A 14,187-nucleotide genomic window follows, 5' to 3' on the forward strand; every position below is an offset into this window, starting at 1 on the left:
CGGAGGCGGAGGCGGCGGCGGCGGCGGCGGCGGCGGCGCGACGATGCCAAATCCATAGTATCCCCACGAACTTCGTTCGGGGGATACAATAACTATAACTGGGTACTGTACGCAAAGGGGACTAGTGGGGGATTTGGATCGCTTTATATCTCGGCATAGGAACATCGTAGAGACAAGCGGTTGATCTTATATTGGTTAGCTATGACTCCTGCATAATATTCTGGTAGAGAAGTATCAAAATAAGGTAGGTAAACTTTATTAATTTTGCTGAAACGACACCATATTTGAGCGTTGTACGCTCTGGGGTTAATGGGCTCTTGTTCTTATATATATAAGCATGAAAAAACATACAATGTACAAAAATCATAGTCATTGTCATCGCTGGGTGCACCACAAGTAATAAATGTCGAGATTTCCGTGCCTTCTGTCCTGCGTTTTTCGGCAAAGTTCGGCTAGACCCACTCCACGCAACGAAGAAAAACTGGATTCTTGCAATTGCGTGAGATTTTCGGGGACTATCAGAAATGTGTGTGAGAGCGTGAGATTGTGCTGAATTGCGTGAGTCTCACGCCAAATGCGTGAGGCTTGTGAGCCATGAAAAGTTGAAGCAGCCGGTACACATTTCATTGACCAACAATTATAGGAGATGTAAGCTTATATTGCGCGCACCTCGTATAAAATGTTTATCACAAAGCTGGGATGTGTGAAAGCATTTAAGGTGCAAATCATTCCAGTAGTCAAACCAGATAGTTCTAGATTGACTAAATTAGCAGTCCGTTATGTGTGTATGAATATATCGTGTAGTAAGAAATGGCTGCACAACAAGCAGACAGGGCATACAGAATGATGTTACACAGTGATTATCATAATTGTCAGTATAATAATAGGTGTGAATCTGATGTTTACATTGTAACTGTCTCTGTTGATGAAATGGTTTCCGATGAAACACAAGTGCATCACAACTTGCCATAAAATCAAGAGTGAATAACAATAGTCTATTATTATTCACCCCTGATGAAATGAATGATCATAACAGGGCTTATAAAATCCAGTAATAGGACACTAACCTAAAATGTTCACTAGCTAGCAGGGCTAGGGATATATATAGAATCAGGAGTAGATAATAGGGAATCTCTATTATCCCAGGATATTAGGGGTTCTCTATTATCTACTCCTGATAGAATCTACTAGCCCTAAAAGAATATCAACCTCAATTCGGTGTATTCTGGGGCTGAAGAGCCACAGTGGGCAGTTTAGCCACTCTAGTGAAGGGTGCAAGTAGGTGAATAGTATTTATTTCGAACATAATTCCCAACCAGTCTCGCGTTTTCTCCACTTTCACAACATGCCATATTTGCAAATAATTTGTCGCTATAATCAAATTATGCCATGGTGTTACGATGTATTCGAACCCAATTTTCTATGCTATAACTGCATAAATTCGTAGTGTTTTTCAAGTTGGCAGGGGCGGATTCAGACCGTATTTGCCGTATTGGGAAATTCGGTCTAGATTTTAAAGTGCCCTTCGAAATTTTGCGCTAAAAAATACAGAAAACAATTTGATAGAATTTGGCTATATTCTTTATTTGTTTTCTTTTTCTTCTGATTCATTGACAGGACTTGAAGGAAATCAAAATTTTACATGGTAACAATGTAACGTAGGTCTTTACAAGGTCTCTACAAGGTTTAAATGAAATAGTTTAAATTAAAAGAATCAAGAAGTATAGTATTTGTGTTCACTAAAGAAATATATTGTTTACAAATATACAAGCGGCTTCTCGTACACGTCCGTTCCCGTCTTGTTCTTCAGTCCAACCCCAAACCAAGACACAAAGAAATGCACACACGCGCGTACGCGCGTGTGCTCGCTTCCCTGGTCACAACTCGACTCCCGACTCCTACCATCTCTCTCCACTCGATCTGTAAATCGCCCCGAGCCCCCGTGTATTTTTTTCACTGTTCACAACCACCCGTGAAACTGCCTAACCTAACCACGCTTGTCTACTCGCCCACTCAACCTAGTTATAAACTACATGCTAACTACCTGACTCTACCCAATTTATAAGCTTACTAATGTACATCTGCACAGCACATGTTACAACAAAACTTGCTTTGATATCTGAAAAAGAAGGGAAGTGCTTGAATCATTCTGCATTAGTTGCTGGTATGCAAAGCGCATGCAAAATGCAGAAATAAAATTCCATATGGTTTTTAGCTATTGCTGCTTGACTAAATGTGTGCTCAAATGGTGCTCATTTTTGTGCCCAGGGACCCTTGAATTTCTCCAGACCCCCCGCCATGTGCTTCCGCGCGTAAAGGCCTGTGTATACACTGTCAACATTTTTGGTAACATTCTCGGTAACATATTGACCAGGTACCTTGTTGCCGAAACTGTTGACAGTGTACACAGAGTAAAAAAGTTCGGTAACATGTTACCCAAAATGTTACTGAGATGTTGATGAAAGAATGCAGATGCATTTATGTTACCAGATGTTGACGAGGTTTAACCAATCAGAAATAGGCTCTAAATCACCTGATCTACATGTGGTCATGTGATTTGAACAAAATGGCAACCACCATAGAATGGACCAAAGAGAAAGAGAACAAGTTAATTGAATTATGGGAAGGCTGTACCTTTTTGTGGGATGTAACATCACAGCAGTACAAAGATAAGAATAAAAAGAAGTCTGCCCTGCAACTCTTATATGAGGGCTTGTCCCCCAGTCTTAATTCCTTCAGGAGACAGTTGTAAGCCCCATGCTGCTCCCTCAGGGTGATCCAGGGCTTTGTCCACACTCGTTTTCTTTCGTTACGTCTTCTCTTCCGTCTGTCAACTATGAACATCAAAATTGCAGCAGAAGCACTGACAAGACATCTTACTTCCTCTTCGAATCTTCCATTTTTATGATTTTCCCTCCAAAATCTGACCTAGAAATCCTCATTCCTGCTCATTTTTCGGTAACATCTCGATAACATGTTGGCCAAATGTTACCCAGTGTACACAGGGTCAAAATTTATGTTGCCCAGGATGTTACCTTACATTGTCAACATGTTACCAAAAATGTTGACAGTGTACACAGGCCTTAACGGCGCCCACTGTGGGGTGGTGTGCCCATTTTGGCCCTTAAAATCTGGAAAAATACTGTAGCTTCAGCCCTGGATCCGCCCCTGGTTGGTGTAATGAGTAACATATCTGCTGTGAAGTGAGACCATATTTCACCAAATCTTTTTCAGATTGTGCGTTTTTGAGCAATCATTTTGAAACAAATCCTTTGAGACTTCACTGTGCAAGTTTATTTATGTTCTGTTCAGTATGCAGCGCTGGTATTAATACTCGTCCTAGAACAACAGTACAGATTGCACATACACTGTATGCCCCGAACAATTACCATATCTTACAAAGTGATTTAGTGGAGGCATGTCATTTTCACAACACCATGCTTCATTATTGTGATTTCTTATTATACTATTTAGTATTATCTCTTCGTTGTGCCTGCAATATATTCTCTTCTCATGCAATCTGTTTCTATCTGTTTTCAGGTTGATGCATTGATACTTTTTTAAACATTGGTAAGTCTCTGTTGTAGTAGATGTAGAGTACTCAGTAGGTCTGCTGTTCTGAGACCCGTTGCCAGAAACAAATTTAGTCCAAGGGGGTAACGGTTAACATTAGTCGTAAGTGCTATCTAAGCATTATCATTATAGCCTTATTTGCCATGTTTCTGACTACGGGCCCCTAGCTGGCATTATTAATTCCTAGAAAACCTGACACGTTGTGGCATCAACAGTTTGCAATGTAGTGCTTGGTGAGAATGCTGCACAAGTGAATATAATATTAATAAATTAATATGTGATAGAGCATGTACAGCTCATGATCGGATTCATGAGTACTTCAGGCCCTAGCTTGAGCAGCCATAGATTTGGGTATGTCACTCAGCCAACTTGAGCTGTACACAAACAACTTATTAATTGTTACTAGTAATAATAATAATGATTTATTGACTTATACTGAACATATTACATAAAAAACATGACTCAAAAACATGTTCTCATGCCACATGTGCATTAAAAAAGGTAATTTATAAAACATGCACCCTTTGTGATACCTCCAGTGCCTACCAGAAATATTCTACTTACTTTTATAGTAAATTTATAACTGACCAAATATACTCTTACATATATATATACCAATGAATAGAACTCATCCCAAATGTGCAAATGCAATAATTGGGCTTATATTTGTAAACATTATTTCACATGCTATGTTAACGGCTTTTTAGTAAACTAGGATTCTAGTGACTGGTCATATCGAATATGTCTTGGTTGGAGTAGGAGTAGTCACTGTTTTAGATTTAGTGGCTTATTCAACATTCAGATTACAGATTGTACCATTAAGTTACTTTTAATGTAGTCATTTCAAGAAGCCTAAATCTCTGGCTATTAACATTAGAACAATGTTGCAGTTCCCGTTACAGTTATGTGATATGATCAGTTAAGTGATATGATCAATTTTGATAGTTTCTGTCCGGTACCTGTGATGTGAGTGTCACATGTTGTTTCATGATTAATCAGTAGCTGATTAGCCAGCATCCGTTGCCGGACAGTAGGAATACAGCTTCCCATTGCAGTTAATGCTCTTTTACTGGCTAGTGGAAATAGAATCAGACGTGAAACAGCTGTAAGGTTGAGAGTCGTTTGCATAACAGTGGATGTCTGAAGAATTAGCTTCGATTATTGAAAGTGTTTTCGTTGCTTACACATGCAAGCAGCATGCAAACACGTATACACACGCGCACCCACGCACGTGCCTAGTGCACAAGCCCTGTGTAACTTGCTTGCTGTACTTGCATTTGAAGCTGGCTAATGAGGGGAGAGCCAACCAAATACTTTGACTCTAATACTAATCCTGTACTGATGGTTTTTAAGTACATTATTGTAATCAGTTTTTTCTGGTTTTCACCTAAAGTACCTGATTCTAAAAAAGAGTTAATTGTATTATAAAAATCAAGAGGATAGCGCAGTGCAAAGACGTATTATATATCTTTTTTAAATTATTATCCATGGCCCCTATAATTCCGTCAGTAGCTGATGATGCCGAATACCAGGCCAAGCTGGTATCAGTGTTAGGTACAATTTATTCCATAAAATACCCATTTTAGTCAATTCAGTTAAAACTCAGTTGGATTCAGGTATAAATTCGGGAGATATTTTCACGAGACAGGTGGTTGGGATGATTACATTTACCAGACATTAAGAGTAATTTTATCCAATAAATTAGATTATTTTCTTGGAAGTAGTTAGGGGTGCACCGGATCCAACTTTTTAAGTTTCGGCCGGAACCAGAACCAGCCGGAACTTGAAAAAAGTTCCGGTTCCGGCTGGGAATAAACTTGACAGTTTTAATTGGCCCAGTATTGCGCAAACTCACTCGGCCTGAACGAAACATTAGGCGCGTTCACACTGGCGCGAATTAGCGGGATGCAAATCCCGGTTTTTGCATCGCGATCGAAATACTGAGATTATTACAAGTGTGAACGCAATAATCTCACTAATAATCGCGATCAGCATCGCGCTCCAAATCGCACTTTTGACTGCGATTATTTGGAATTAGTGCGATTATTTGCGTGTGTGAACGCTCGCTTTGGAATTAGCGCGATTATTTGCGTGTGTGAACGCTCGCGCAAATAATCCCGGTATTTTCTATCCCATCATTCCAAGCGAGTGAGCAGTGAGCATGCGCAGTGAGCATCATTCCGGCAGTGAGCATGCGCAGTTCGATTAATAGAATTATCCCGCTCGGCGATTAGCGAGATATTTCCGCCTGTGTGAACAACGACACAATTATCTCGGTATTTCCATCGCGATTAGCATCGCGGTTTTTCTTGTGTGTGAACACGCCTATTATTAGCAGGCACATCACTCAGGCGAGTAGGACAATGCTCATTGTTCTACATGTTCTCATTATGTCACATGTTCTCATGTTCTCATGTTCTCATTATATACATCTTCACATTCTACATTGTTCTCATTGTTCTCAATGCTACAAAGTTCTAATTACAGGATGGTTGTTAGGTGTATGAATCATCTGCTTACAGTGCATAATTCTGGCATCTTATTCGCGAGCGAATTGTGTGGCAAAACCTGCATGTTGCAGTATTCCTTGTTTTAGTCGATTATTTTCAACTAACAAACAGATGCCATTCCTGTGGCTCTAAGAGTATTTTATTTTAAAATAAAATCTCGTGAATCACCTAACATCAGTTAGTTAGCCGATGTTCAAGTGGCAAACGTTTTCTGGGAAGAATAGTGTGAAGTTGTTAACACTATATTGTCAGCAAGTTGACTCTATTGATGCTCAACTACATTCAGTGACTGATCTTTTGATCTTGATGACGCTTGTAGCAGAAATGAAATTAGGAAAAAGTTCCGGTTCCGGCCGACTGTTCCTGAAGGGTTCCGGCCGGAACCGTAACTTTGAAAAATTGGGGATCCGGTGCACCCCTAGAAGTAGTGTAATCATTACTTCTTTTCGGAGTTCAGTATTTTTTTTTTTCTACAGTATCTCCATGTCAAACTGGCCATCGTGTGCGCTCATGTCCGCACTGCATTCATGAGTGAGGCGAAGGCTCAGTGGGGGTGGGGGGGGGCGTGCATGACCCACAGCATACTTATTGATCTGCGCGCGTTGTTTCTGTCGACAGGAATCGGCGAGCGGGCCACGCACCTGTAGTGTCGACGCGCGCCCGCGTCCAGGTGTCGGCGTGAGAGCAATGCGAATGTTGCGCATGAGGCTTTCGCTGTGGAGGTCACACGTGCGCGCTTCCATGCTGGCCCTCGTCGTGCTGGGCGCCCTGACATGGCTCCTCCTCTACTCTTACGCCGGCAACGGTAAGTCTTCTTCGCCTCACTTATGCTGTAGATGTTGAATCCTGCATGCTTACCTTGTGTGGAAAGCTGTTAATTTAAGTGCTTGCTGCCTCATTACGCAAGGAAATGTTAAATTCCTGCTGGTTATATCGTAAATGGCAAGTCCTGACGGCCGCTCCTAGATAGGAAATGTTAATTCCTTGCTGCTTCTCTTGTGCTAGAAATTGTACATACCTTCATGCTGCCTCATATGCTGGGTTGGCAATTCTACACTGCATTCTCTTACGTGGGAAATGTTTGATCACACTGCATCTATTACGTGGGAAATGTTTGATCATTAGTGATGTCACGATCATCGATTATACTCGATCATCGGTTGAACAGTGGCTCGAACCAAGCGCCTAGTGATGTCACGATCATCGATTATACTCGATCATCGGTTGAACAGTGGCTCGAACCAAGCGCTTGAACAAGAAAACTTGGAAAAGTGATGAGAATCAGAGATACCATCGCTACTATACAAGTTATCCTTTATTAACATACATGTATTATACACACAGTAGTAAACAGTGCAAAACAAACAGTAAACAGGGCTAAACAAGCACATGTATACATGCACACACGTACATGCACACGACGTTATGCACACGCAGGCATTCAACATCCCGAGTAACCGATTGTAACCGATCATCGGTTACCATGGGTCCAACCGATGATCGATTACGAAATTACAACCGATTGACAACACTATGGATCATACTGCTTCTATTACGTGGATATAGTAAGGTTGCACCTGCTTCTCATACTGGAAATTGTTAGATCACACTGCTTCTCTTGTAAACGTGGGAAATGGTCAGCTAGGTCATACTGTCGTACCCAAACTTGGAATGTGCACAATCTCGAGATTGGGCAGCGATTGTGCTGCCCAAACTGCGGATTCCCTAGTTTGGCTGACCAATCTCAAGATTGGGCAAACTGAAAACAGTCGGTGATTCAACAACCGCTCATAGCGAGTGTGTGGTGTGCATGGTGCAAACTAAGAAGAGATTAACTCATATTTACCCAATTATTTATTATAATCATTTAATATCTAGGTGCCAAACACATTGAGGAAAGAAGGTATATACGACCTTATAGTTATGATATAACATTTAAAATCCTAATAATCATATGTTTGTGCAAGCTCTGTTTACCTCTGTTTGCCCAATCTCAAGATTGGTTGCACAAACTGCGGATGCGCTGAAATTCCAAGTTTGTGCAAGATTCCAAGTTTGGGCACAACAATACCACCTCTCTTACGTAGGAAATTGTATGTCATTTCTTATCACTCTCCCTCTCCCTCTCCCTCTCCCTCTCCCTCTCCCTCTCCCTCTCCCTCTCCCTCTCCCTCTCCCTCGTCCCTCTACCTCCAAAATTGCCTCTCCCTTCTCCCTCTTGCCTACTCTCCCTCTCTCTCTCCTTCTCCCTCTCCCTCTCCCTCTTTCCCTTTCCTCTATCTGCCTCTCCCTCGCCCTCTCCCTCTCCCTCTCCCTCTCCCTGTCTCCCTTTCGCCAATTCTCCCTCCCTCCCCTCTCTCACTCTCTTTCTTTCTTTTACGAGAAATTGTAAATTCTTGTTCCATCTTCACTCCTACGCAGGATATGGTGAGTCCGTGGATCAATTTGCAGTTAATTTATTGCGGCTCAGTTGAATTCTCGGTTTTACAGTAATAGCCCTGATGTCGTCACACGCTATTTGTTCTTTAAATGATTTGCGAGTCAGTTTACAGCGTGATTTCAGCTACCTGTGTTAGATCGAATTAAGGAAGTCTCTACCCCCTTCCCGTGTATATGTGCCAGGACGTTATTGATCAGTGTGCTGCAGGATTCTGTAACATCATTGCCTGGTGAATTGTAGACGCACCTTATAGTTATAATCATATTAATACACCTTATAATTATATAAAAAGCATATGATGAACTAGTTACATGTAATAGTAAAGTGCATGGTCTGATGACCATATTTTCTATGTTGTTCATGTAGGTCTTATACCATATCAATACTGGATAATATACTATACTGCCTACTTATTACATTGTACTTTTCTTACCAACTACGTACATTTGAGAACAAACCTGTAGATATAGGCTCTGTTATTAGTGCTGAGAGGGTCTATGTCCCCCGGTGTACTGCCGGAACGTACCCTGGTACTATCTAATATGCCGGACCATACCTCGCCTACTTCACTAACGAGTCTAGGGAGTCGCCTACGCCTACTCCCTAACCCTAACTCTAACCCTAACCCTAAACCTAATCCTAACCCTAATCCTAACCCTAACCATATCAAATAGTGACCAGGGTACGTTCCGGTATACCGGACTGTACCCAGGGTACGTTCCGGCAGTACCCTGGGGGACATAGACCCTATGAGCGTTATGCGTAGTATTGGTATTACTGTTGTTTGGATTGTCACGTCCTTGGTGTGTGCCGAAATGTGCGATCGATCAGCAAAATCCATACACGTTCTCTATGTGTACCCGTATGCACAGACACGTGTGCAGGCATGTGCACGAACACGATTATGACAGCATGCACGGACGCCTACACGTACCAATGCATTACATACACATGCACGCACGCGTATCATGTAATTACACTGATTTCATACATGCGCATGCACACGTTTTCAACCTATAAAGCTGTTTGTTTGCAATTTGCAAGTATCTACCCATGTCAGTACATTAAAGTGGTATTTCAAATTAGCTAAGTTATCTTAAAAATTAAAATCATACAGTAACAATCTCTTTTTAGCTCATCTGACGAAGTCGGATGCAGCTTGTAGAATCGCATGATTGTCCATCCGTCCGTGCGTGCGTCCGTCCGTCCGTCCGTCCGTCCGTCCATCAACAGTTGGGCACAAATCTTAACCGCTCGACATACGGTCACGATATTCGGGACGTTGGGGGGATCGTGAAAAGGACTCGGGATGACAAATTTGGGGGTCAAGGGTCAAAGGTCAAGATGTGTAAACGGAGGGGGAATGAGCCACGGCAGGGCTTTTCGGCCGTAGCCTAGTCGAGTGCAGAAAATTCGCCTAGAAATTAAGTTACGTTGCACCCAGGGAATAATTTTCCCGGTATCGCATCGCAATTCGCGATGTATTTTCAGCCATTTGCTACGCATATTTTTTTATGAATCGCAGTTGTGCGATGCAGCCCATGCGAGATGTAAACGGAAACATACATGTTTACAATTTACTTTTATTCTCGGGCTGCTTTGCCCCGTCAATGAAATGCCACGTTACGCCGATTTTATTGACTTGTTAACACCAAGGCCAACGTGACTTTTAAACAATCCTGCACTCCCCCCCCCTCCCCGTACATCAATCAATATGCCGCCCCAGGCACGTATACACAGCCACGCTGTGCTGGCGCTGCACGCTCTCGCGGGCTGCTTTCTTCGGCGACCTTTGATAATATAAAGTGAGGATGTGATGTCGTGGTCGAGGAGTCGGATAGCTGCCCTTCACATTCACAATCGCTAGAACTGTATTTCATCAATGTTTGGATATATAACGTAAGGAACCAACATTTGATTAAAGTTGTAGACAATTATTTTTACTTGCCAACATGGGCGAGTCAGCTTTAGCTTTCACTCGCCCGGCCCGATATTATTTTCACTCGACATTGGCGAGCGGGCGTGTCAAGCTCGCACGCTGTTTAAACGCTGCCGGGCAGCATACAGAATCGCTAGTGTGTCCTAGGCTTAAGCTAGCTGTGCCTGTCACAGGCCGACACGATAACACGCCAAGCATGCACTGCGGTGTAAATTTGCACTGTGATTGTCTGAAAATGCTATACAAATTTATCCAATTGCTATGCAAAATTTATTTTGTATCGCACATTTGCTATGCACATTTTTGGCTGAAAATTGTTCCCTGGTTGCACCCATGCTGGGTTTAAAAATTAAAACTATTTTACATTTAAACTATAGTTAGAATGCCTTGTTTTTATGGTTTAATCCCGCAGTTTTTTTTTAAATAAACGCTGCGCTGGTAAAATATCTGAACTACTTCACCCGCGGAGGAATGATGTGTATGAATCGTTATGAGTAAACTGACGTTCCAGCCGATTGTAGCTTTTCGCACATGTGTTTTGCATTAATTGCATAGCAACCGTTATCTCTAGCCTGCGTACAGTTGCTGCAGGCGCTGCCTAACGCGATCCCTGCCGTGGCTCATTCAAGAGCTGTGTGTGCGAATTTAGAGGGTGGCCTCGCCAGAATACGGTAACTAACGTGAAAACCATGTCGTGGAAAAGTACGAATTATGTCAAAACGAAGGAAGCTATGCGGTTTGTAATACTACCGGAAAATAGAATAAGGACCAGGGAACAAAAGAAGCTCATGTTTGTATACATTTGTATTTTTATTCACATCGAACTCGTACGAAAAAAAGTAGTGAAATCAGTACCAAATCGGTGTCTTACTCCTTTGTCATTATACGCTCCTGGTTACGTTTATAACCTTAGCAACGGACCTCAGATGAGCCCAGACGCTCTGCGGCTCTTGTTATTACTCAAAATGGATTGGGCATGTGCTCGCTCAGATTCATTAGTGAAATATTGTTAAAATCCAATTTCCCAAGATAGGTAAACAAATAATTCCAGTAATTAAAATTGATCTTTAGCTTTCTGTCAAGAATTACATATTTGAGTTTCTCAAAAACAATTTGAAAAAGCGTATGGTACAGTGATCTCTAATGAGAGGTATTTTGTGCACTAGCTATACAAAACTAAATGGGAAGTGGAGCATGAGAAAAGACACATTAAGATATGCATCACTTCTTTCTCTGATGATCACATTGTGCTGTATAATTGGAGAGAATGTGTATGTATGAACGTATATGGCCGTGGTCACCACTTCCCAGACTCATGCCTGTGATTACTTTAACCACAAAAAGCAAAGTAGCGAATAGAAGACAGCAAATTGGTTGTACTACGTACGTTAGCGTTATGTGATGCAGATGTGTTGTGGGTTTGTTCGCAGAGGCCCTGCTGAAGCTGCACCTGGAGCAGGGTGGGGTCGAGCTGAGAGAGCGGCTGCAGTATGCCGAGATGCTGCTGCAGAACCGACAGAAGCAGATCCTCGGCTTGCAGCAGCGACTCAGCCTCATGGTGGACGGCGGCAAGAGTAGCGTTGGCGACAATAACACCATCACGATGGGCAACATCACCTTATCAGTCATGCAAGGTGTGTGCACAGTGTTCTGTATAGATCATATTATATATTCCTCTCCCTCGATGTTGTACTTCTTATGTATACCCCTCTTCCTCCATATTACATACATTCTATAGAGCTCGCTGCCATACTGTGTATTCTATAAACTTGCTCCACCGGTGTGTATTCTACTGGGTTCGGCTGTCACTGTCTTCTTATTTAGGATCTGATCAGTTGGTGCTGCCTAGCATCTACAGCCACCTGCCACACCTGCTGCAACACAATGAAAGTCTCTTGCCCTCATTTAGCTTGTCTCGTGGAAGGACCGGAGGTAAGGTGAAAGCGCATGATCGATCGTTGGTCTTTCATCTATTCGGTGTCTTGCATCTATTCAGTGTCTTGCATCCATATCAGGTATGCCATTGATTAGGATGGTCTATGATCTTTAGCGCCAGTTTACAGTGCTTGTGTTCAATGTGTGTAACTGTGGTGGTGGTGTGTTTAAGTATCCCTGGTGATCGGGATACCGACCATACAGCGGCAAGTGAAGAACTACCTCCTAGAGACACTGCAGTCACTCCTCGATGCCATGACAGCTGACGACAAGCAGACAACGCTCATTATCGTGTTCATTGCCGAGGTGATTATTATGTCTGATATATGTTTACGTATATATAGTTATATTATCATTGTTTTAGTATTATTACTATATTATTGATGTATATATAGTTGTAATTATTTGTTTATTTGTTAGAGTTATCCTCATTTTCAATCTTACATTACCTCATTTCTATCTATCACATTATCCCATACTATATCTCAGATTATCACATAACTGCTCGTGTCACGTAACAAAAAAGTTGTTTTTACTTTTCTGCATCAAAAATCTAACAATAACCTATTATTGTCATCTTAAATCATCGTTATTAGTTATAATATATGTATGATAATGTATAGTTATATTCTCATTGTCATAATATTATTACTATATTATTGTGTGGGAGTCATTATTTGTTATAGTCATCCTCATTTCACATCTTACATTACCTCATTCCTGTCTATCCCATCCCATTATGTTTGCCAGAGTATTACATAACTGTTTGTTGGCCCACGCTGTTTCTCCAATATTTTACCGTAAGCATTTTTCATTTATGTGGAATGCATAATTTCAAAATTTTTAGACACGAACAACACTAGTCATGACTAATCATGTAGCATGTTCATCAGCACTACTTCTATAAGGTCTTTAGCAGCTAGCAGCCTAGCAATCCAAGCTCCCTGTTCTCTGCAAAAAGTACTGCTTGTTAATTAATTATACATCGCTACTGACAGTCAGCGGACGCATTGCCATCGGGGTTGGGGATTAGGAACAATTCTTATTGATTGTAGCAAATTAATGATGTATTATTAATACGTGCAAGTCACTGCCAAGGGCTGTAACAAGATCGATAGATTCGCTTTTCATTGAAACTGCGCTCTGCGTTTGCATTTATTACCCAATATGCACTCGACTGACTGTGTTGAACTAATTACACAGAATAGTGTAGGATCTCGCTGATACTGCTACGTGTTAATAATTTATTGATCTATTTGTACTTCACACAAATTAGTGGTTAATTTATTACCAATGGTTTACTTTTCATACGCGATCATGCTTGATTATAGATAGGAATCTTGGTCTAACATACTCCTGTAGTAACAGAACGTGTGAGAGGCGAAAGTTGTAGCAATGCCAATGAATTATTGTCGGTTTTTAGCTCATCTGACATAGTCAGATGCAGCTTGTAGAATCGCACGATCGTCCGTCCGACCGTCCGTCCGTCCGTCCGTGCGTCCGTCCGTCAACAGTTGGGCACAAATCTTAACCGCTCGACGTACGGTCACGATATTCGGCACATCGGGGGGGGGGTCGTGAAAAGGACTCGGGATGTCGAATTTGGGGGGTCAAGGGTCAAAGGTCAAGATGTGGCAATGGAGGGGAAATATTTCCCCCTTAACTTAAGGTATAGGAGGAAATACGGAATTGCGTCACAAATCTCAACGGCTCGACCTACGCTCTTAATGTTCGGGACGGCGGGGAGGGGGGGGTCGCGAAAAGGGCTCGAGATAGAGAATTTGGGAGTT

The 14,187-nt window shown here is 41.9% G+C and overlaps 1 protein-coding gene across 2 annotated transcripts in view; it reads left to right on the forward strand.

The window, feature by feature from the left end:
- Positions 1-3,531: 3,531 nt before the first annotated feature.
- LOC106821466 (alpha-1,3-mannosyl-glycoprotein 4-beta-N-acetylglucosaminyltransferase A-like) overlaps positions 3,532-14,187 on the forward strand; it is a 33,972-nt gene continuing 23,316 nt past the window's right edge. For both annotated transcript variants that reach the window (XM_014826287.1, XM_014826288.1), the window contains exons 1-5: positions 3,532-3,570; positions 6,702-6,888; positions 11,893-12,096; positions 12,287-12,394; positions 12,570-12,703. In XM_014826287.1, the coding sequence (XP_014681773.1) occupies positions 6,771-6,888; positions 11,893-12,096; positions 12,287-12,394; positions 12,570-12,703 (564 nt within the window). In that variant the 5' untranslated portion in view covers positions 3,532-3,570; positions 6,702-6,770. The remainder of the gene's footprint in view (positions 3,571-6,701; positions 6,889-11,892; positions 12,097-12,286; positions 12,395-12,569; positions 12,704-14,187) is intronic.

Source organism: Priapulus caudatus, unplaced genomic scaffold (genome assembly GCF_000485595.1).
Source record: "Priapulus caudatus unplaced genomic scaffold, Priapulus_caudatus-5.0.1 Scaffold74, whole genome shotgun sequence".
In the NCBI taxonomy this organism is placed as follows: domain Eukaryota; kingdom Metazoa; phylum Priapulida; class Priapulimorpha; order Priapulimorphida; family Priapulidae; genus Priapulus; species Priapulus caudatus.